General features: G+C 45.9%; 1 protein-coding gene across 1 annotated transcript in view; it reads right to left on the bottom strand.

Moving 5' to 3' along the window:
• Positions 1 to 7,242: 7,242 nt before the first annotated feature.
• The window catches only part of LOC143809724 (aldehyde dehydrogenase, mitochondrial-like), a 111,325-nt gene continuing 93,297 nt past the window's right edge, over positions 7,243 to 25,270 (bottom strand). Inside the window, exons 11-13 of the mRNA XM_077292762.1 lie at positions 13,814 to 13,971; positions 7,955 to 8,069; positions 7,243 to 7,817 (exon numbers count right to left, since the gene is read on the bottom strand). Coding sequence (XP_077148877.1) covers positions 7,785 to 7,817; positions 7,955 to 8,069; positions 13,814 to 13,971 — 306 coding nt within the window. The 3' untranslated portion in view covers positions 7,243 to 7,784. The remainder of the gene's footprint in view (positions 7,818 to 7,954; positions 8,070 to 13,813; positions 13,972 to 25,270) is intronic.

The following is a 25,270-nucleotide window of genomic DNA, read 5'->3' as shown; positions in this document are numbered from 1 at the left end:
TTACAAGTCTGCAGTCACGTAGTCACATGCACGGCTGCAGACTTTTACCTTAAGACCGGACAATCCCTTTAAATACATGTATATTGCTGTAAAAATCCTGTTTGCTATTTTGCTTCATGTCCCATTTTGCTCTGTTCGGCCTTAACCAGCTCTTTGTTTCCCAGCACCTTGATGGCAGCAGAATGAGTTACCCTGAGGGTCACCCAGTGAGCTCCTTATCATGTGGGGTTTCCAGCTCTCCTATATCTCGGAAGATTTATGACTGCATCAGAGTTCAGCCCAACTTTAATGCTGGCCTGTAGCCCTAAATCAGCACAGAGTAGGTCAGAATGAGCTCACTGATGGATTCTCAGCTAACTCATTCTGCAACCAGCAATGCAAAGGAAATAAAAAAAAACATTAAACCCAACTTGTTGATGAAACGTTATTGCAAAAATATTTCTATATATTTAAATTTAGTCCAAAATGCCTGATTTAAATTTGCAAACAAAATTGTACCTAAAAGTGTCCATATTATTAATACTAGTACAGCTGAGGATTTGGTACAATTGTGTCTGGACAATCCTCTGTAAGGGAAACCAAGTCCAAACAGATAGATTTTCCCTGCACTGATACATTGTAGCGAACGGTCAGGACAGGAGAGGGATTGTGTAGACTGGATCCCATTATAATAAATGCTCCGCTGCTGTCAGTGTCACCAGATCATTATTATCATCTCTGGTTACTGCTGTAGTATATAGCACAAGAGGAGAAGCGATCACAGGTTCAAGTCCCCTAACGGGACAAAAATAATAATGTGAAAAAGAAATATCTATCTATCTATTTATCTATATACATCCTTTTAAGGCTACGTTCACATTTGCGTTGTGCGGTGCAGCGTCGGCGACGCAACGCACAACGCAAATGTAAAAGCATGCACAACGCAGCGTTTTGTGACGCATGCGTCCACTTTTGCATGGTTTTTGGCGCAGAAAAAACTGCATCATGCAGCGTCCTCTGCGCCCTGATGCATGCACCACAGTGACGCATGCGTCACAAAACGCAAGTGCAACGCATGTCCATGCGCCCCCATGTTAAATATAGGGGCACATGACGCATGCGTCGCCGCGGCTGCGCCTGACGCAACGCTAATGTGAACGTAGCCTAAATTGATAGAGACCAGTGGCGCTTGCAACACTAGCTTTCTTGCAGCAGATAGTGACAGTACCACTCTTCTGTATCGCTGTCTATAAATAATGTAAATAATTTTATGTCTGCGCTAGATATAATCCCTCACTAGTTGTATGGACAGGTAGTAAGAAGCACCCACTTTATAATCAGTGCTAATGATCTAATTGTATTGAGAACGAATGGCATAAAGTTGGGAGTGTACTTAGCCTATTCAGTCCCCTGCAGCTGCATTAAAAGATATGTAAATATATATATATATATATATATATATATATCTATTAAAAGCATAAAAATATCACAAAGGAATCATAAAACACATGCTTCGGGTGTAGCTGAAAGGAATTTACCTGATGCGCCTAAGTGTATTATTCAATTTCTTCCGCTTCTCTGATATTTGCCAGTTCCAAAGATCCGTATTAGAAGGTCAGATGTATTACCTTGGAATGTAAGGACTGTGGGCCATTTTCCCGGAGGCCACCGCATCGCAGCAATGGAGCTGCCGGTGCCTCTGGGCTTTGAGGAGATGCCAGAGGAGCCCCGACTCTGCACTAAGATACGCCGCCGCCCCACAGCACAGAGCCCTGACTGTTGTGAATTCTGCTCTTGGGCTCCCTCCAGTGGTTATAAGTGGTACTGCTGCTGTCTTTGGATCACAACATTTATCAGGTGTGTTCACCTATTACAATTATGAATGGGCTATTTAATCACGCTGGATCCTTGAGTTAGTGCCAGTTGTCCATTGTTCCTGGAGGATTCACATCTCTGCCTGGTTTCTCCTGCTCTGCTGTCCAATTCAGCTAAGATAAGTTCTGTCTTTTGTTTTTGCAGCCCACATGCTGTGGGCTTTACAGTTCAATGCATTTCATGTTTTTGTCCAGCTTAGTCTGTGTAAGAATTTGTTCAGCCAAGCTGGTATCTCTGAGAGATGCAGATTTACCCCTCCATATCTTTAGTTAGAGGTGGAGTTTTTGGTATTTTCTGTGGTGGATATTTTCTAGTGTTTTAATACTGACCGCACAGTACTCTGTCCAATCCTTTCTATTTAGCTAGAGTGGCCTCCTTTGCTAAATTCTGCTTTCAGTCTGCGTATGTTTTTTCCTCTCCTTTCACAGTCAATACTTGTGGGGGGCTGTCTATCCTTTGGGGATTTTCTCTGAGGCAAGATAGTTTTCCCTTTTCTGTCTATAGGGGTATTTAGTCCTCCGGCTGTGTCGAGGTGTCTAGGATTGGTAGGAACATCCCACGGCTACTTCTAGTTGCGTGTTAAGTTCAGGGTCTGCGGTCAGTACAGGTACCACCTTCTCCAGAGTACTTCTCATGCTGCTCCTAGGCCACCAGATCATAACACCTGACGCTGCACAAAGAGGAGCCGCCGCCGCTCACCAGCACAGAAACCCCACGCTGCCACAATGAGGTAATAGGGGGATACTCCACTCACACTTTCCTGTGAGACGCCCCCTCTCTTAGTCATCGGGACCACTCCCCCCCCACCCACCATATACACATTGGTCTGCACCCGGCGTACAAGACGACACCCGGCGTACAAGACGACCCCCGACTTTTAAGAAGATTTTCAGGGGTTACAAAGTCATCTTATACGCTGGAAAATACAGTATATAGTAATCCTATAGTATTGCAGTGTTTAGTTTACATGATTAATGTGAATGAACTTCACAGGCAGGGCCGGACTGAGCATCGGGCACTTCAGGCAAATGCCAGAAGGGCCGATGCTGGTAGTGGGCCGCTTGATCGACACATGCTGGCTGAGTGGCAGGTACCAGCGTCAGAGAACAGCGGCACGCAAGCTGAAAGGTAATAACTGCCTGAGAAACTACTTCCCTAGCTCTCACTGGAAGCAAACAGTCGGCGCGCTGACATTATCTCCTGCTCTGATCTCTCTGCTTTCATTCCTGGCAGAGGAGAGATGGGGGGAGGTGCCGGGACAGAGCTGCTGTGAGCAGGAGAACCTGAAGAGCCGCGCATGGACATTAGCCGCCCCTGCACCACAGAAGTGTGTGTGTGTGTAATACATGAGTGTGCGGTATCTGTAGTGTGTGTAATGTGTGTGCGGTGTCTGTAGTGTGTGTAATGTGTGTGGTATCTGTAGCGTTTGCGTGTGTGTAATACATGTGTGTGTATAATGAGTAATGTGTACGTAATGAGCCTGTGTTGTCCACCATGTGTGCTGTGTACATGTATGATGTGTGTCTGTGTGACTAGATCAGGTGTATATAATGAGCCTGTGTTGTCCACCATGTGTGCTGTGTATATGTATGATGTGTGACTATATGATGTGTAAGTAATGAGTCTGTGTTGTCCAGCATGTGTGCGGTGTACATCATACATGAAGTGTATGTAATTCATTGTATGTGGGCTGGTGAATTTTTTTGTGCCAGGGCTGCTTTTTGGTCCCAGTCCGGCCCTGTTCACAGGAGTACCAAGATGGCAGCCCTCGCCGTTCCCCTGACTGCCATTGTGACCCATTTCCACCCTGCGGTCACTGCTGATAGCTCAATATAAATGCAGTTGTCGGCTCGGGTCACCGCTGTCGGGTCGCTGCTGTCAGCTCAGGTCACTGCTGTCTGATCAGGTTGTTGCCGGCTGTGAAGTACATCCAGTATCTGCTCTGTAATTAAGCACCATATTCGGTCATGTCCTGGAGGGGTACATTCTCTTATAAAGTGCTGATGAATTTCGGATGGGTCATCGCTTTGTAATCGATGGGGTCTGACCTTTGGGAACTTTCACAGTTTTCCCTCCACAGCAGCAAAACCTCATTCACCTGAAAGGGGCTGGCAGATGAGCCGCAGTGAAGGAGACACAACGCTGAGGTCCCGGGATCATTCCCCAGCCATATGGCATCTTCTGCTTCTAATGCAGCATTTCTATATGATCTGTATGTTTCATTACTCCACAGTGGCGTAACTAGAGTATGATCACCAACCAATCAGCAAGATTTCCAGCTCTCACAGACCTGTTAGTTTTACTTTAAGAAGCCTCCTACTCTGCACTCATTACCTGTGTTAATTACACCTGCTTGAACTTGTTATCTGTATAAAAGACACCTGTCCACACAATCACACTTCAACCTCTCCACCGTGGCCAAGACCAAAGAGCTGTCTAAGGACACCAGGGACAAAATTGTACACCTGCACAAGGCTGGGATGGGCTCCAGGTCAATAGGCAAGCGGCTTGGTGAGAAGGCAACAACTATTGAAAATATATATACGGCACAATTATTAGAAAATGGAACCACAGTTTAAAACATTGCTGTTAGTAACATACTATGCTGTCATGGATTAAAATCCTGCATGGCACCCAAGGTCCCCCTTGGACACCAGGGACAAAACTGTACACCTGCACAAGGCTGGGATGGGTTCCAGGTCAATAGGCAAGCAGCTTGGTGAGAAGGCAACAACTATTGAAAATATATACAGTATATGGCACAATTAATAGAAAATGGAACCACAGTTTAAAACATTACTGTTAGTAACATACTATGCTGTCATGGATTAAAATCCTGCATGGCACCCAAGGTCCCCCTGCTAACACCAGCACATGTTCAGGCCCATTTGAAGTTCACCAATGGCCATCTGGATGATCCAGAGGAGGCATGGGAGAAGGTTATGTGGTCAGATGAGACCAAACTAGAACTTTTTGGTATCAACTCCACTTGCCGTGTTTGGAGGAAGAAGGATGAGTACAACCCAAAGAACACCATCCCAACTGTGAAGCATGGTGGGGGGAAACATCACACTTTGGGGGTGCTTTTCGGCAAAGGGAAGAGGATGCCTACACCATACAGACGGGAGGATGCTTGAGGTCATGGTTTGCGAAGTTTTTTTTCCTACAACCTCCTTCCCTCAGTAAGAACAGTAAAGATGGGTTGTGGCTAGATCTTCTAGCATAACAGTGACCAAAAACACACAGCCAGAGCAACTAAGCAGTGGCTCCATAAGAAGCATTTCAGGGTCCTGGAGTGGCCTAGCAGTTTCCAGACTTAAACCAAATAGATAATCTTTGGAGGGAGCACAAACTCAATGTTGCCCAGCAACAGCCCTGAATCCTGAAAAATCTGGAGAGGATCTGTATGTTAATAAGTGTACGCAATTCACATGCTTACATTGTCCTCCATGGTTTCCAACTATTTTGTTTTCTCCTAAAATAATTTGCTGTTTTTCAGCGAGTTTTCATTGGCGCAATTCTCTGCTACACAATTACTGTGCTTTGTAAATATTTTGCAAAGATTAGTTATCAGACAAGATCTTTAATACCGGATCGAGCCTCTACTATAGTGGTAGCAGCAACTCTGGCAGTATAACATTCTGCTGAGGTCATCACTGCACAGCCCCTTATGTCTAATTAAGGACCTATTCACATGGCATTTTTTAATTGCTTTTAGCACACACGTGAGCAAAACTCCTGACATCAGCTAATAGTATTCATAGTTCTCCATTCTACGAAGGTGGGAGCGCAAGAGTGTCGAGTGCGAAAATGTTATCGAAAAGCATATGGACTATTCAATCTTATGGAAAACTATAATAAAGTATGCATTACATGTATAATGTATTTATGTGTAATTGGTGTCATTCGTGAGAACACTTTATCTATCTATGAATAAACAGATAGGTCACTAGATTTTTAATAGCATTTCATGACATGATATATTCATTAAATGGATGTCATTATAGCATATGGGTGACGGATGACCAACAGTGGTGTCTATCACCCATAGGCTATAGTAACGCCAGCATAAAGGATACATCATAAAAATCTTTTGAAAAACTCATGAAATCAGTTAAAACGAATACCAGTGTAAACTATGGGTGACAGATGCCACTGTTAAGCATCCATCACAGCCTATATTAAGTATTCATATCGGGAGTTTTTCCCATAAGTATTGAATCTTCCCACATGTATTGAACCAAGACAAAAAAAATGTAATGTGAACAGGCGTAAAAAAAGAGAAATCTTCTAGCAACTTTTCATTTGGTAGGTTACTTATCATTTCCTTAATGACCTCTGTTTTATTTGACACAAGAGATGAGATGTGAGGTTATTTGCTGGATATGTGAAGCTCCAACACTATGAGTGCTTAGATGGTATCCTTGATCTTCAGATTAGAGAAAGGTTTACAATGAACTCTGAAAATGCTGCACACCCTACCTAGTAACCAAATGTATGTAATGAAAGCTTTGCCGGTAAAGTAATTCGTTTAAGCAGAAAAATTCTGAAAAAATAGTTTACAAACTGTGGACAATGTATGGTACAATGACAAACTATAAGCTATTGACATAAATAAATGCTTGAATACTCCAGTAATACCAAGTTGCTTCATTACACGCTAGCAAAGATTCCCAATGCCAACATGCAAGAAATGTGGGCTTGGGTGGAGAGGGCAAGTGCATCATTTGGGTATGCTGATAACGCCAATTTGATGCAGAAAATGTCCACAGTTAATCTGCAACCTCTTAAAACATTGAAAAAAAAAAGATACGGTAAATAAAAAAAGCATACACATGGATACTCCCATTCCCCACTTTTGTTTCTACAACTTCCAACCCTCTGCAATGTCTTGTCCTATGTGACTGCAGCAGAGAAGGCCATGTTGTATGAAAATAGCCAGGAGATAAGAAAGGGAGTCATGAAAGCACCAGGAGAGGAGAGTATAGTGCTTTTTAATTGTAATCCGTAGTAAAATCCACAACATTGGGGTTTGCTTTGTAACGTGCCTTATCCATTGAGCCCACTGGGTAAAATTTGCAACAAAAATTGACATGCTGTAAATTAAATATCCATAAAACAAGTCAATTTACTGCATGGATATTTTGCAGAAATCCACTTTGCTGCCATTATGAGGTGTGGATGATCTGTTGTGTACATTAAATCAGCAGCTAGATGTGAATGTGGTCTTAAAACAAATTTGACATACCAAAAACGGTCCAAAAAAATTAGCCTGACAGACCAGTCAGTCATACAGAAATACTGATCGCCTTTGTCTGAAACCTAAAGATTCCCTAAATCTAGTTTTGGACAAAAAGGATTATCAGTTAAAAGAAAAAACTGGATAAATACATTTCTGGTGAGTTTATTGTGACAATATTTGTGCTCAGAATGAAGAGAATCACGAGACATTTATAAACGTAGACACGTGTCATAGTTATACTGAATACAAGAAGCCTAGAAACGCCACCAGTGGAAGAGCACATCGTATCCTTAAAGCCCCCATTAGAATAAGGTCGATCCAACCCACAGATATCGTATAGTCATGTACAGGAGATAGAACAAATCATTGTCAGGGAGAGTATCTGCTACAAGACCTGTGGTAATGACTCAAAGAACACAGGAGGGCAGGCCGAATGAGCGCTCCTGTGTATGGGAAAGCCAGCCGACAGCCATGTGTATGGGAGGCTGGTGGGATCCATTTTTTTTTTTTTAACCAAGACAGACAGAACAGAAGCTGAACGTTTTTTTTCCCCATTTGTGTGAGCAAAATGAAAAGACTGAAAGGTTTTATGCAATAAATGCTTCACTGGCTTGAAAAAAACCCCAAAACAAAACAGCTTAGTCAACTTCAAATTTCTAGATGATGCCATTCATGTGCCATCAACATTTTACGAGTTCTTCTGAGGAATTTTAATGGTCACCTGTGAAAAGATAAGTTGGACGTTGTATGAATCAGATTAGAAATCATTATATATAACAATGCAAACTTCATTTCAAAATGGTATCAGAAAAGGTAGTATTACTGCAAAAGCAGCCACACGGCACTTGTAGGACTCACATTTTTCACTTCTGTGTAGGCCTCCAAGCCATACTCCCCAAGCTCTCTTCCTATGCCCGAAGCTTTATAACCTCCAAATGGTGCTTGGGCGCCAACAACACTATAGCAGTTGACCCTGAAAAACACAATAAAAGAAAACACACAAAACAGCTTAATTTACATGGACAGCAGAAAATCTAGGCAGAGCTGTGAAATCGGTGGTTCTTACAGTTTCAACAAATTTAATCTATGGCAGGTCCATTTCATGGTAGAGTAAAAACATAGAAAACTATGGTGCAAATGTTTAAATTGGCAGCATGTCAATTACTGTTACAGACTGGCTGAGTTCAATGAGTAAATCAAAATTTATTAACAAAAAACCCAATTGTCATTGAAGTGTTACTTCCACAATATCATAGCGGCCTAAAAATCCTAAAATAAACTCGTCAAATGCAGTCAATTTCCAAAAGCCTTCACTGCTCCAGAAATTGCCCCTTGAATACGTGTGTGACAGAGGCTTTTGCCTAATTGGTTATGCCCTGTATTTTCTTTTTTTGTTTAATGACCGGTCGCACATGCTTAGTAGATACCTGCTATTCTTCTACAAGTCTCACATATGGTACACATGTCGCACCATCCTCACTGCAAAAGGGAGGACCATTAATTTATCACTAATTATGAATAGTTACCGTATTTCAATAAACTAGTAAGTATTTCCATAATGTGTTCTCACGTCAGTTCTGCCTGATGCCAATAGCAGATAACAGTCTACATTGGAGGAGTAACTAATGTTATCTTTGAGAGTGCATGGAGCCTGAAGAAGAAGTTGAGGCTTGTGGGAAATGTAGTTTACAGTGGTCACATGGTCATCTCTGAAGGACCGCCCACTTCACACTGCAGAGACACGCAGTTATCGAGAAATTAGAGGCAGAAAAATTAGTAAGAATATAGCCAATGATTAGCTGGAGGCATGGGTTGGGTTATTTTAAAGCAGTGGTCCCCAGCCTTTCTGTTCTTGAGAGCCACATGCAGCTCCTGCCCCACTCGCTTCAGAAGAGGAGAGCTTATTACTTTTTGAACTGAGCAAACATTTTTAAAAACTAACTTACAAAACCACTTATTTCCACGTTTTCTGCTTAGTTAAATGTATTCTTTATGGTGGCACAACCCCTTTAAGTTATGTGTAATAATTAGTGATGAGCGAATATACATAGTTACATAGTTACATAGTTATTAAGGTTGAAGGAAGACTGTAAGTCCATCTAGTTCAACCCATAGCCTAACCTAACATGCCCTAACATGTTGATCCAGGGGAAGGCAAAAAAACCCCATGTGGCAAAGAGTAACTCCACCATGGGGAAAAAAATTCCTTCCTGACTCCACATACGGCAATCAGACTAGTTCCCTGGATCAACGCCTTATCAAGGAATCTAGTGTATATACCCTGTAACATTATACTTTTCCAGAAAGGTATCCAGTCCCCTCTTAAATTTAATTAATGAATCACTCATTACAACATCATACGGCAGAGAGTTCCATAGTCTCACTGCTCTTACAGTAAAGAATCCGCGTCTGTTATTATGCTTAAACCTTCTTTCCTCCAGACGTAGAGGATGCCCCCTTGTCCCTGTCTCAGGTCTATGATTAAAAAGATCATCAGAAAGGTCTTTGTACTGTCCCCTCATATATTTATACATTAAAATAAGATCACCCCTTAGTCTTCGTTTTTCCAAACTAAATAGCCCCAAGTGTAATAACCTATCTTGGTATTGCAGACTCCCCAGTCCTCTAATAACCTTGGTCGCTCTTCTCTGCACCCGCTCCAGTTCAGCTATGTCTTTCTTATACACCGGAGACCAGAACTGTGCACAGTATTCTAAGTGTGGTCGAACTAGTGACTTGTATAGAGGTAAAATTATGTTCTCCTCATGAGCATCTATGCCTCTTTTAATACATCCCATTATTTTATTTGCCTTTGTAGCAGCTGCCTGACACTGGCCACTGAATATGAGTTTGTCATCCACCCATACACCCAGGTCTTTTTCATTGACGGTTTTGCCCAGAGTTTTAGAATTAAGCACATAGTTATACATCTTATTACTTCTACCCAAGTGCATGACCTTACATTTATCCCCATTAAAGCTCATTTGCCATTTATCAGCCCAAGCTTCTAGTTTACATAAATCATCCTGTAATATAAAATTGTCCTCCCCTGTATTGATTACCCTGCAGAGTTTAGTGTCATCTGCAAATATTGAAATTCTACTCTGAATGCCCCCTACAAGGTCATTAATAAATATGTTAAAAAGAAGAGGGCCCAATACTGACCCCTGTGGTACCCCACTGCTAACCGTGACCCAGTCCGAGTGTGCTCCATTAATAACCACCCTTTGTTTCCTATCCCTGAGCCAGCTCTCAACCCACTTACACATATTTTCCCCTATCCCCATTACTCTCATTTTATGTAACAACCTTTTATGTGGCACCGTATCAAAAGCTTTGGAAAAGTCCATATATACTACGTCCACTGGGTTCCCTTGGTCCAGTCCGGAACTTACCTCTTCATAGAAGCTGATCAAATTAGTCTGACATGAACGGACCCTAGTAAACCCGTGCTGATACTGGGTCATGAGGTTATTTCTCTTCAGATACTCCAGCATAGCATCCCTTAGAATGCCCTCCAGGATTTTACCCACAGTAGAGGTTAAGCTTACTGGCCTATAATTACCGAGTTCAGTTTTTGCCCCTTTTTTGAATATTGGCACCACATTTGCTATACGCCAGTCCTGTGGTACAGACCCTGTTATTATGGACTCTTTAAAGATTAAAAATAATGGTCTATCAATGACTGTACTTAGTTCCTGCAGTACTCGGGGGTGTATCCCATCCGGGCCCGGAGATTTGTCAATTTTAGTTATTTGTAGACGCCGCTGTAGTTCCTGCTGGGTTAAGCAGGTGACATTTAATGGGGAATTTTTATCACTAGTCATTTTGTCTGCCATGGGATTTTCTTTTGTAAATACTGATGAAAAAAAGTCATTTAGCATATTGGCTTTTTCCTCATCCTCATCCACCATTTCACCCAGACTATTTTTAAGGGGGCCAACACTGTCATTTTTTAGTTTCTTACTATTTATATAGTTAAAGAATATTTTGGGATTATTTTTACTCTCTCTGGCAATGAGTCTCTCTGTCTCAATCTTTGCTGCCTTGATTTGCTTTTTACAGAATTTATTTAATTTTCTGTATTTATTTAATGCCTCCTCACTACCTACTTCCTTTAATTCTCTAAATGCTTTCTTTTTGTCCCTTATTGCGCCCCTTACAGCTCTATTTAGCCATATTGGTTTCCTCCTATTTCTAGTATGTTTATTCCCATACGGTATATACTGTGCACAGGTCCTATCCAGGATGCTAATAAATGTCTCCCATTTTCTTTGTGTATTTTTGTGTCTCAGGATATCATCCCAGTTAATTGCACCAAGATCCTCTCTCATACGTTGGAAATTTGCCCTCCTGAAGTTTAGTGTCCTTGTCACCCCCCTACTACCCATCTTATTAAAGGTTACATGAAAACTTATTATTTTGTGATCACTATTCCCCAAGTGACCCCCAACCCTTATATTTGATATGCGGTCTGGCCTGTTGGTTAATATTAGGTCTAGCAGTGCCCCCCTCCTTGTTGGGTCCTGAACCAGTTGTGAAAGGTAATTGTCTCTCATAGTTGTCAAAAACCGATTACCTTTGCTGGAACTGCAGGTTTCTGTTCCCCAATCTATTTCAGGGTAGTTGAAGTCCCCCATAATAATGACTTCTCCTTGAGTCGCAGCTTCATCTATTTGCTTTACGAGGATATTCTCCATTGCTTCCATTAGTTTTGGAGATTTATAACAAACCCCTATCAGTAATTTATTATTTTTTCCCCCTCCCCTTATCTCCACCCACAGGGACTCTATATTTTCATTAAATTCACCTATATTATCACGCAGGATGGGTTACTCGAGATTTCCCAAACACGCTCGGGGGTCCTCCGAGTATTTTTTAGTGCTCAGAGATTTAGTTTTCAAAGCCTCAGCTGAATGATTTACAGCTATTAGCCAGGCTAAGTACATGTGGGGGTTGCCTGGTTGCTAGGTAATCCCCACATGTAATCAAGCTGGCTAATAGCTGTAAATCATCCAGCTGCGGCGAAGAAAACAATCTCTGAGCACTAAAAAATACTCGGAGGACACCCGAGCTTGCTCGAGAAATCTCGAGTAACGAGTATATTCGCTCATCACTAGTAATAATCAGAAATGACTAGGAAAAATTACTAAACAAGCTTATTGAAATGTAATACTTTCTACAAAAGCCTTTGTTGGTGATGACAGCTTCAACTTACCTCCTGTATTAAGAAACTGGTCGCATGCATTGCTCTGGTGCGATTTTGGCCAATTCTTCCAAACACTCTTCAAATACTTAAGATCCTATGGGCTTCTATGTATTCTGAGCAATAGTTAATTACATACATTTTCTATTGGATTCAGGTCAGGTGATTGGTTTCAGAGAGAGAAAAAATAAAAGTTGCTTGCTCATATAATGGCCCAGCCAATTGAGAGTTTCCTTGGCTGTGTGTTTGGAATCATTGTCTTGCTGAAGAATGTCTCAGTACATGTGTCCATTCATTCTTCCTTCAAATTATTTAAAAAGTTTGCCAATGCCATATGCTGGAAAACAGCCCCCACACCATGATGTTCACACATCCAAACTTCACTGTTGGTATGGTGGTTTTGGGGCGATATGCAGTGCCTTTTGGCCTCCAAACATTGTGTGTTATGGCAAACTGAGTTCAATTTTGGTCTCATCTGACCAGACTACGGTATGTTCTCCCAATATTTCACAGGCTTGTCTAAAAGTTGTTGAGCATACTTTAAATGCACATGAACAGGCTTTTTGTTCAGCAATAGTAGAGTCTTGCGTGGTGAGTACAGTTGAGTGAATTTGCTCGGGTCCCTGCTTATTCGGCAAGCTATAGCGCCCAACAAACAGGATCTCCATGCATGTGTTGTGCCTGTCACACAGCTGCCATACATGCAGCTGCGGAGCCGAACAGCTGATCAGCCGGCGCAATCCAGGAAGCCAGATTACCTCTGCAGCTTATTCGGTAAGCGTTATAGCTTGTCGAATAAGCAGGGACCCGAGCAAATTTGCTAAACTCTAGTGGTGAGCATGAATACAGGCCATGGAGGTTGAATGCATTACTTAGCTTAGTTTTTCTTTGAAACAATGGTACCTACTAATTACAGGTCTTTCTCTAGCTCTTCACAGGTAGTCCATGGCTCTTTGACAACTCCTTAGGTAATTCTTTACACTTCTGTCTGAAATCTTGCGGTGAGCACCTGGTTGTGACCAGTTTATAGTGAAACTATGCTATTTGCATTTTTGTGAGGCCCTGGACAATACTTGAAAGTGGGGTCCCAAATGCGAACATATTGCACCATCACACAAACATTTTGATTGTATTTACAGGTGTTGAGTTGAAGACGTTAAACGATCGTAAATCGACAATATTAAAGTCACTCTTCGCTTGTTTCCAGCCTCTTTACTCCGGGTGAAGAAGAATGATGGGCAAAGAACAATCACTAGTAGATCAATGTGTCCCCACACAGTATCACGTTATATCAACAGCATATCTGCAGCTTTCACCGGGCGATGTACTGCTGAGAACAATAATTTTTGTTCGGGCATAAACAATGCAAATCACTCAAATAGATGGATTGAAACTCAGAAACCATAAGTTAAAGGGCATTAATTGAGGAATGGTTGGTGCATTGGTTCCCCAGTATATGGAGAAATAAGTAAAACCATTTTATGGGTTTGTGTTTTGCAAATTAAACTTACCAAACTGTTCCTGCCCGCAGTGCTTGAGAGACATAATTAGCTTTATCCATATCTTTTGTGAACACAGCCGCAGCCAAACCATACATTGAGTTGTTTGCCCGCTCAATAACATCTTCAATGGACTTAAATTTTAAAATTTGCATTACTGGTCCAAAAATCTGAGGGAAAAAAGTTACATAGACAAGTTTTACCGGCATGGGGAGACATTATCTAATATATAATTGCCTAGAATACTACTTCCTGCAATTTGTGCCAACTTCCGTGGCTTTGTCCGGAGCTAATGTCCAGAGCTAATGTCCGGAGCTAATGTCCGGAGATAAGTGACGTCACCAGTGTCCTACACCCAGGCAGAGCACAGGGGCCCCAGGCAGCATATGGGGCCCCAGGCAGAGCACAGTGGCCCCAGGCAGAGCACAGGGGCCCCAGGCAGCATATGGGGTCCCAGGCAGAGCACAGGGGTCCCAGGCAGAGCACAGGGGCCCCAGGCAGCCTATGGGGCCCCAGGCAGAGCACAGGGGCCCCAGGCAGCATATGGGGCCCCAGGCAGAGCACAGGGGCCCCAGGCAGCATATGGGGCCCCAGGCAGAGCACAGGGGCCCCAGGCAGCATATGGGGCCCCAGGCAGAGCACAGTGACCCCAGGCAGGGCACAGGGGCCCCAGGCAGAACATGGGGCCCCAGGCAGAGCACAGGGGCCCCAGGCAGAGCACAGGGGCCCCAGGCAGAGCACAGGGGCCCCAGGCAGCATATGGGGCCCCAGGCAGAGCACAGTGGCCCCAGGCAGAGCACAGGGGCCCCAGGCAGAACATGGGGCCCCAGGCAGCGCACAGGGGCCCCAGGCAGAGCACAGGGGCCCCAGGCAGAGCACAGGGGCCCCAGGCAGAGCACAGGGGCCCCAGGCAGCATATGGGGCCCCAGGCAGAGCACAGGGGCCCCAGGCAGCATATGGGGCCCCAGGCAGAGCACAGTGGCCCCAGGCAGAGCACAGGGGCCCCAGGCAGCATATGGGGCCCCAGGCAGAGCACAGTGGTCCCAGGCAGAGCACAGGGGCCCCAGGCAGCTTATGGGGCCCCAGGCAGAGCACAGTGGCCCCAGGCAGAACATGGGGCCCCAGGCAGAGCACAGTGGCCCCAGGCAGAACATGGGGCCCCAGGCAGCATATGGGGCCCCAGGCAGAGCACAGGGGCCCCAGGCAGCATATGGGGCCCCAGGCAGAGCACAGTGGCCCCAGGCAGAACATGGGGCCCCAGGCAGAGCACAGTGGCCCCAGGCAGAACATGGGGCCCCAGGCAGAGCACAGTGGCCCCAGGCAGAACATGGGGCCCCAGGCAGAACATGGGGCCCCAGGCAGAACATGGGGCCCCAGGCAGAGCACAGGGGCCCCAGGCAGCATATGGGGCCCCAGGCAGAGCACAGGGGCCCCAGGCAGCATATGGGGCCCCAGGCAGAGCACAGGGGCCCCAGGCAGCATATGGGGCCCCAGGCAGAGCACAGTGGCCCCAGGCAGAGCACAGGGGCCCCAGGCAGAACATGGGGCCCCAGGCAGAGCACAGGGGCCCCAGGCAGAGCACAGGGGCCCCAGGCAGAGCACAGGGGCCCCAGGCAGCATATGGGGCCCCAGGCAGAGCACAGGGGCCCCAGGCAGCATATGGGGCCCCAGGCAGAGCACAGTGGCCCCAGGCAGAGCACAGGGGCCCCAGGCAGCATATGGGGCCCCAGGCAGAGCACAGTGGTCCCAGGCAGAGCACAGGGGCCCCAGGCAGCTTATGGGGCCCCAGGCAGAGCACAGTGGCCCCAGGCAGAACATGGGGCCCCAGGCAGAGCACAGTGGCCCCAGGCAGAACATGGGGCCCCAGGCAGAGCACAGGGGCCCCAGGCAGCATATGGGGCCCCAGGCAGAGCACAGGGGCCCCAGGCAGCATATGGGGCCCCAGGCAGAGCACAGTGGCCCCAGGCAGAACATGGGGCCCCAGGCAGAGCACAGTGGCCCCAGGCAGAACATGGGGCCCCAGGCAGAGCACAGGGGCCCCAGGCAGCATATGGGGCCCCAGGCAGAGCACAGGGGCCCCAGGCAGCATATGGGGCCCCAGGCAGAGCACAGGGGCCCCAGGCAGCATATGGGGCCCCAGGCAGAGCACAGTGGCCCCAGGCAGAGCACAGGGGCCCCAGGCAGAGCACAGGGGCCCCAGGCAGAGCACAGGGGCCCCAGGCAGAGCACAGGGGCCCCAGGCAGAGCACAGGGGCCCCAGGCAGAGCACAGGGGCCCCAGGCAGAGCACAGGGGCCCCAGGCAGCATATGGGGCCCCAGGCAGAGCACAGGGGCCCCAGGCAGCATATGGGGCCCCAGGCAGAGCACAGTGGCCCCAGGCAGAGCACAGGGGCCCCAGGCAGCATATGGGGCCCCAGGCAGAGCACAGTGGTCCCAGGCAGAGCACAGGGGCCCCAGGCAGAACATGGGGCCCCAGGCAGAGCACAGTGGCCCCAGGCAGAACATGGGGCCCCAGGCAGAGCACAGTGGCCCCAGGCAGAACATGGGGCCCCAGGCAGAGCACAGTGGCCCCAGGCAGAACATGGGGCCCCAGGCAGAGCACAGGGGCCCCAGGCAGCATATGGGGCCCCAGGCAGAGCACAGGGGCCCCAGGCAGCATATGGGGCCCCAGGCAGAGCACAGGGGCCCCAGGCAGCATATGGGGCCCCAGGCAGAGAACAGTGGCCCCAGGCAGAGCACACACCAAATCGGAGGCCGAGGGGCCCCGCCAACCAAATCGGAGGCCGAGGGGCCCCGCCAACCAAATCGGAGGCCGAGGAGCCCCGCCCACCAAATCGAAGGCCGAGCGGCCCCGCCCACCAAAGCGGAGGCCGAGGGGCCCGGCCCCGCCCACCAAAGCGGAGGCCGAGGGGCCCGGCCCCGCCCACCAAAGCGGAGGCCGAGGGGCCCCGCCCACCAAATCGGAGGCCGAGGGGCCCCGCCCACCAAATCGGAGGCCGAGGGGCCCCGCCCACCAAATCGGAGGCCGAGGGGCCCCGCCCACCAAATCGGAGGATAAGGGGCCCCGCCCACCAAAGCGGAGGCAGAGGGACCCCGCCCACCAAATCGGAGGCCGAGGGTCCCCGCCCACCAAATTATTCTTACATTTGAATAAACAAAGTATATATGGATTCTAGACTCCCGATTCTTTAGAATCGGGCTGCCATCTAGTAATATATATAATCATACACTATATAAAAAGATAAACATTAAACATGCATGTATTTCTCAATATCTAACATAAAATCAGAATAAACCTTTCCTGTTTTAGGTTAATTAGGATTACTATAATTATTAATATTTTACAAATGCCAGAATGGGAGAGAGAATGTTTTAACCCCCTCCCGACCTATGACGCATACGCTGCGTCATGAAAGTCGGTGCCAATCCGACCTGTGACGCAGCGTATGCGTCATGGAGGGATCGCGTCCCTTCAGATCAGGTGAAAGGGTTAACTCCAATTTCACCCAATCTGCAGGGACAGGGGGAGTGGTACTTCAGCCCAGGGGGCGATTTGTAATATTTCACCTATGAAAACTGGTGAAACAATCCAGCCATGGCCGATGCTGCAATATCATCGGCCATGGCTGGAGACCGTGATCTGACCCCCCTCCCCCCCACCGATCGCCTCCCCAGTCCACCGTCGTGTGCTCCGCTCCCCGGTCCTCCTGTCCGCTCCCCCCCGTGCTCCGATCCCACCTCCCTGTGCTGCGATCCCACCCACTGAGCTCCGATCCCCCCGTGCTCCAATTCCCCCCCTCATACTTACTGAGCCTCCCGGTGTTCGTCCGTCTGCTCCATGGGCGCTGCCATCTTCCAAAATGGCGGGCGCATGCGCAGTGCGGCCGCCGAATCTGCCTTTCGGCAGATTTGCTCCAGGTACATGGATAAAACCTATCACAGTGATCAAAAAAAATAAAATAGTAAATGGACCCCCCCTGTATCGCCCCCATAGATAGGGACAATAATAAAATAAAGAAAATATATTTACTTTTATTTTTCCACTAGGGCTAGGGTTATTGTTAGAACTAGGGTTAGGGTTAGAATTAGGCTATGTGCACACAGTGCGGATTTGGCTGCGGATCCGCGGCGGATTGGCCGCTGCAGTTTTCCATCAGGTTTACAGTACCATGTAAACCTATGGAAAACCAAATCCGCTGTGCCCATGGTGCGGAAAATAAAGCGCGGAAAATACAGCATTGTATTTTCCGCAGCATGTCAATTCTTTGTGCGGATTCCGCAGCGTTTTATACCTGGTTCCTCAATAGGAATCCGCAGGTGAAATCCGCCCAAAAAAACACTGGAAATCCGCGGTAAATCCGCAGGTAAAACCCAGTGCATTTTGCCTGCGGATTTTTCAAAAATGGTGCGGAAAAATCTCACACGAATCCGCAACGTTGGCACATAGCCTTCGGGTTAGGGTTGGAATTAGAGTTAGGGTTGGAAATAGGGTTAAGATTAGGCTTGTGGTTAGGGTTATGGTTGGGGTTAGGGGTGTGTTGGGGTTAGGGTTGGGATTAGGGGTGTGTCGGGTTTAGGGTTGTGGTTAAGGGTGTGTTGGGGTTAGGGTTGTGATTAGGGTTATGGCTAGAGTTGGGATTAGGGGTGTGTTGGGGTTAGTGTTGGAGATAGAATTGAGGGGTTTCCACTGTTTAGGCACATCAGGGGTCTCCAAACGCAATATGGTGCCACCACTTATTCCAGCCAATCTTGCGTTCAAAAAGCCAAATGGTGCTCCCTCCCTTCCGAGCCCCGACGTGCGCCCAAACAGTGGTTTACCCCCACATATGGGGTACCAGCATACTCAGGACAAACTGGGCAACAATTATTGGCGTCCAATTTCTCCTGTTACCCTTGCGAAAATAAAAAATTGCTTGCTAAAACATAATTTTTGAGGAAAGAAAAATGATTTTTTATTTTCACGGCACTGCGTTATAAACTTCTGTGAAGCACTTGGGGGTTCAAAGTGCTCACCACACATCTAGATAAGTTCCTTGGGGGGGTCTAGTTTACAACATGGGGTCATTTGTGGGGGGTTTCTACTGTTTAGGCACATCAGGGGCTCTGCAAATGCAACGTGACGCCCGCAGACGATTCCATCAAAGTCTGCATTTCAAAACGTCACTACTTCCTTTCCGAGCCCCGACGTTTGCCAAGCAGTGGTTTACCCCCACATATGGGGTATCAGCATACTCAGGACAAACTGGGCAGCAAATATTGGGGTCCACTTCTCCTGTTGCCCTTGTGAAAATAAAAAATTGCTTACTAAAACATTATTTTTGAGGAAAGAAAAAGTGATTTTTTATTTTCACGGCTCTGCGTTATAAACTTCTGTGAAGCACTTGGGGGTTTAAAGTGGTCACCGCACATCTAGATTAGTTCCATGGGAGGTCTAGTTTCCATAATGGGGTCACATGTGGGGGAGCTCCAATGTTTAAGCACACAGGGGCTGTCCAAACGCGACATGGTGTCCTCTAATGATTGGAGCTAATTTTTCATTCAAAAGTCAAATGGCGCTCCTTCCCTTCCGAGCCTTGCCGTGTGCACAAACAGTGGTTTGTGACCACATATGAGGTATCGGTGTACTCAGGAGAAATTGCCCAACACATTTTAGGATCAATTTTATCCTGTTGCCCATGTGAAAATGAAAAAATTGAGGCTAAAAGAAATTTTGTGTGAAAAAATAAGTACTTTTTCATTTTTACGGATCAATTTGTGAAGCACCTGGGGGTTCAAAGTGCTCACTATGCATCTAGATAAGCTCCTTGGGGGGTCTAGTTTCCAAAATGGGGTCACTTGTGGGGGAACTCCAATGTTTAGGCACACAGGGGCTCTCCAAACGCGACATGTTGTCTGCTAAAGATTGCAGCCAATTTTTCAATGAAAAAGTCAAATGGCGCTCCTTCCCTTCCGAGCCCTGTCGTGCGCCCAAACAGTGGTTCACCCTACATATGAGGTATCGGCGTACTCAGGACAAATTGTACAATAACTTTTGGTGTCCAGTTTCTCTTTTTACCCTTGGGAAAATACAAAAATTATTTCTAAAAGATCAAAGACTAAAAAGTTAAATGTTCATTTTTTCCTTCCATGTTGCTTCTGCTGCTGTGAAGCACCTGAAGGGTTAATAAACTTCTTGAATGTGGTTTTGAGCACCTTGAGGGGTGCAGTTTTTAGAATGGTGTCACTTTTGGGTATTTTCAGCCATATAGACCCCTCAAACTGACTTTGAGGTGGTCCCTAAAAAATGGTTTTGTAAATTTGAGAAATCGCTGGTCAAATTTTAACCCTTATAACTTCCTAGCAAAAAAAATTTTGTTTCCAAAATTGTGCTGATGTAAAGTAGACATGTGGGTAATGTTATTTATTAACTATTTTGTGTCACATAACTCTCTCGTTTAACCCCTTTCTGCCAGCTGACGGAATAGTACGTCAGCTGGCAGATCCCCTGCTTTAAGGTGGGCTCCGGCGCTGACCCCACCTTAAAGCCGCAACATGTCAGCTGTTTTGTACAGCTGACATGTGCGCGCAATGAGCGCGAGCAGAATCGCGATCCGCCCGCGCCCATTAACTAGTTAAATGCCGCCGTCAAGCACTGACAGCGGCATTTAACTAGCGCTCCCGGCCGCGCGGCCGGAAGTGCTCCCACTGCTGAACCCCGTTACATGATCGGGGGTCAGCAGTGCATTGCCATAACAACCAGAGGTCTCCTTGAGACCTCTAAGGTTGTTGATGGCCGAATGTTTTGAGCGCCACCCTGTGGTCGACGTTCAAAGTACACAACCATTTCTACTACATAGAGGTGATCTGTACTTCACCTCTATGTAGCAGAGCCGATCGAGTAGTGCATGCTTCTAGCCTCCTATGGTGGCTATTGCAGCATGCCAAAATTAAAAAAAAAAAGTGTTCAAAAATATAAAAAAAATAAAAAATATATAAAAGTTTAAATCACCCCCCTTTCGCCCCAATCAAAATAAAACAATTAAAAAAAATCAAACAAACACATATTTGGTATCGCCGCGTTCAGAATCGCCCGATCCATCAATAAAAACAAAGGATTAACCTGACCGCTAAATGGCGTAGCGAGAAAAAAAATCAAAACGCCAAAACTACGTTTTTTGGTCGCCGCGACATTGCATTAAAATGCAATAACGGGCGATCAAAAGAACGTATCTGCACCAAAATGGTATCATTAAAAACGCCAGCCTGGCACGCATAAAATAAGCCCTCACCTGACCCCAGATCACGAAAATTGGAGACGCTACGGGTATCGGAAAATCGCACAATTTTTTTTTTTTTTTTTGCAAACTTTGGAATTTTTTTCCACTACTTAGATAAAAAAAATTACCTAGACATGTTAGGTGTCTGTGAAGTCGTAGTGTCCTGGAGAATCATAATGGCAGATCAGTTTTAGCATTTGGTGAACATAGCAAAAAAGCCAAACAAAAAACAAGTGTGAGATTGCACTTTTTTTGCAATTTCATCACACTTGGAATTTTTTTCCCGTTTTCTGTTACACAGCATGGTAAAACCAATGGTATTGTTCAAAAGTACATCTCGTCCCGCAAAAAATAAGCCCTCACATGGCCATATTGATGGAAAAATAAAAAAAGTTATGGTTCTGGGAAGGAGGGGAGCGAAAAAGGAAAGCAAAAAAAGCTCTGGGGGTGAAGGGGTTAACAGAATAAAAATTCTAAATTTGAAAATTGCAAAATTTTCACCAAATTTCCATTTTTTTCACAAATAAACGCAAAAATTATCGACCTAAATTTACGACTAACATGAAGCCCAATATGTCAAGAAAAAACATTCTCAGAACCGCTAAGATCAGTTAAAGCGTTCCTGAGTTATTACCTCATAAAGGGACACTGGTCAGAATTGCAAAAAACGGCAAGGTCATTAAGGCCAAAATAGGCTGGGTCATGAAGGGGTTAAAGGCCCCGTCTCACATAGCGAGATCGCTAGCGAGATCGCTGCTGAGTCACAAGTTTTGTGACGCAACAGCGACCTCCATAGCGATCTCGCTATGTGTGACACGTACCAGCGATCAGGCCCCTGCTGCGAGATCGCTGGTCGTGTCGGAATGGCCTGGACCTTTTTTTGGTCGTTGAGGCCCCGCTGACATCGCTGAATCGGTGTGTGTGACACCGATCCAGCGATGTCTTCACTGGTAACCAGGGTAAACATCGGGTTACTAAGCGCAGGGCCGCGCTTAGTAACCCGATGTTTACCCTGGTTACCAGCGTAAATGTAAAAAAAAACTAACACTACATACTCGCCTTCTGATGTCCGTCAGGTCCCTTGCCGTCTGCTTCCTGCTCTCACTGACTGCCGGCCGTACAGTGAGAAGTGAGAGCACAGCAGTGACGTCACCGCTCTGCTCTCACTGTACGGCCGGATCTCAGTCAGAGCAGGAAGCAGACGGCAAGGGACCTGACGGACATCAGATGGTGAGTATGTACTGTTTGTTTTTTTGGTAACCAGGGTAAACATCGGGTTACTAAGCGCGGCCCTGCGCTTAGTAACCCGATGTTTACCCTGGTTACCCGGGTGCTGCAGGGGGACTTCGGCATCGTTGAAGACAGTTTCAACGATGCCGAAGTCGTTCCCCTGATCGTTGGTCGCTGGAGAGAGCGGTCTGTGTGACAGCTCCCCAGCGACCACACAGCGACTTACCAACGATCACGGCCAGGTCGTATCGCTGGTCGTGATCGTTGGTAAATCGCTTAGTGAGACGGGGCCTTAAGGCATTTTTATTACTTACTATTGACACAATCTTACCAGCTTCCACCAATATCTTCACAAGGTCTTTTGCTTTTGTCCTTTGATTGATATGCAGATGTCAGACTAAAGCAAGTTCATGTCTGGGACACAGAACCCGTCCCCTTCCTGAGTGGTATGGCTGGACATTCCCATCTTGTTTGTACTTTCGTATAATTGTTTATACAGATGAATGAGGCACCTTCAGGTATCTTGAAATTGTACCCAAGGATGAGCCAGACTTGCGCAAATCCACAATTCTCTTCCTGATATCTTGGCTGATTTCTTTAGATTTTCCCTTGATGCTACACAAAGAATCACTTTGTTTCAGGTGTGCATTAAAATACCTCATCAGGTGTGTCTCTGATTAACTCAAATGTTGCCAAAAAAACAGAAGCTTCCAAACACATGACATTATCATATGGGCAGTGAATTGTTTAACCCCTTCATGACCGAAAGTATTTTCGTTTTGGCGTTTTAGATTTTTGCTCCTTTTCTTGCCAGAGCCATAACTTTTTATTTTTGGGTCAATATGGCCGTGTGAGGGCTTGCTTTTTGCGGGGCGAATTGAACTTTTAAACAACACCATTGGTTTTAACATATTGTGTACTGGAAAATGGGGAAAAAAAATTCAAAGTGCGGTGAAATTAAAAAAAAAAAAAAAAGAGTGCAATCCCACAATTCTTTGTTTTGCTTTTTTACTATGTTCACTAAATGCAAAAACTGACCTGCCATTATGATTCGACAGATCATTGAGTTCATAGACACCAAACATATATAGACTCTTTATTTTCTAAGTGGTGAAAATTTTTTCCAAACTTTGTAAAAAAAAAAAAAATTGTGCGATTTTCCGATACTCGTAGTGTCTCCATTTTTTGTGAACTCTGTTTGGGTGGGGGCTTATTTTTTGCACGCCAAGCTGTTGTTTTTAGTTATACCATTTTGATGTAGATACGATCTTTTGATCGCCCGTTGTTGCATTTATATGCAATGTTGCTGCGATTAAAAAAAAAAAACTTAATTCTGGCATTTTGACTTTTTTTTTCTTGCTACGCCGTTTAGCGATCAGGTGATTTTTTTTTTTTATTGATCGGGCGATTCTGTACCAAGTATGTGTATGTTTGATTTTTTTTATCCTTTTGTTTTGAATGGGGCGAAAGGGGAGTGATTTGAACTTTTACATATTTTATATTTTTAACCCCTTTCTGCCATCGGACGGAATAGTACGTCCGATGGCAGAACTCCTGCTTTGATGCGGGCTCCGGCGGTGATCCCACTTCAGAGCCGGGACATGTCAGCTGTTTTGAACAGCTGACATGTGCCCGCAATAGGCGTAATCGCGATTTGCCAGCACCTATTAACTAGTTAAATGCCGCTGACAAACTCTGACAAACGCTTCCGGACGGAAATGCGCGCAAGGGTGACCCCGTCACATGATCGGGGTCATCGGTGCGTCGGCATAACAACCAGAGGTCTCCTGCAGACCTCTATGGTTGTTGATGCCAGATTGCTGTGAGCGCCACCCTGTGGTCGGCGCTCATAGCAATTTATTATTATTATTATTATATATTTATATAGCACCATTAATTCCATGGTGCTGTACATGAGAAGGGGTTACATCAAAATACAAATATCACTTACAGTAAACAAACTAACAATGACAGACATACAGAGGGAAGAGGACCCTGCTCTTGTGGGCTTACATTCTACAGGATTATGGGGAAGGAGACAGTAGGTCGGGGGTTGCAGTAGCTCCGATGGTGTTGAGGTGGCCGTGTGGTCATTACAGGTTGTAAGCTTTCTTGAAGAGGTGGGTTTTCAGGCTTCTTTTGAAGGATCCAAATGTGGTGGATAACCGGACGTGTTGGGGTGAGGAGCGAATAAGCGTGGAGGAGAGAAGGTGGTCTTGGGAGGACCAGAGATTACGTGAGGGAAGATATTGAGAGATTAGTTTGGAAATATACGAAGGAGAAAAGTTATGGATGGCTTTGTAGGTCAGTGTTAGTAGTTTAAACTGGATACGCTGGGAAATTGGGAGCCAGTGAAGGAATTTGCAAAGAGGGGAAGCAGGAGTGTACCGAGGAGAGAGATTAATTAGTTGGGCAGCAAAGTTAAGGATGGACTGGAGGGGTACAAGAGTGTTAGAAGGTAGGCCACAGAGGAGGATCTTGCAGTAGTCAAGGCGGGAGATGATTAGGGCATGCACAAGCATTTTGGTAGAGTGAAGGTTGAGGAAAGGAAGGATTCTAGAAATATTTTTGAGCTGAAGGCGACAGGACGTGGCGAGAGCTGAGATGTGTGGTTTGAAGGACAGGGCAGAGTCAAGGGGTACTCCAAGGCAGCGGATTTCGGGGACAGGGGAATGTGTGATTTTATTTATTTTGATAGATAGTTCAGGTAGGGAAGATATGCGAGATGGAGGATAGATAATTAGTTCAGATTTGTCCACATTGAGCTTGAGGAAGCGAGAGGAGAAGGAGGATATAGCTGATAGACACTCCGGGATTCTGGACAGCAGAGAGGTGACATCTGGGCCAGAGAGGTAGATCTGAGTGTCATCAGCATATAGAAGGTACTGGAAGCCATAGGACTTTTTGAGTTGTTCCAGACCAAGTGTATAGATTGAGAAGAGTAAGGGTCCTAGGACAGAGCCTTGAGGGACACCAAAAGAGA

The sequence above is a fragment of the Ranitomeya variabilis genome, chromosome 1 (assembly GCF_051348905.1).
Source record: "Ranitomeya variabilis isolate aRanVar5 chromosome 1, aRanVar5.hap1, whole genome shotgun sequence".
Classification (NCBI taxonomy): Eukaryota; Metazoa; Chordata; class Amphibia; order Anura; family Dendrobatidae; genus Ranitomeya; species Ranitomeya variabilis.
This window is presented reverse-complemented; position numbering and strand designations above follow the sequence as displayed.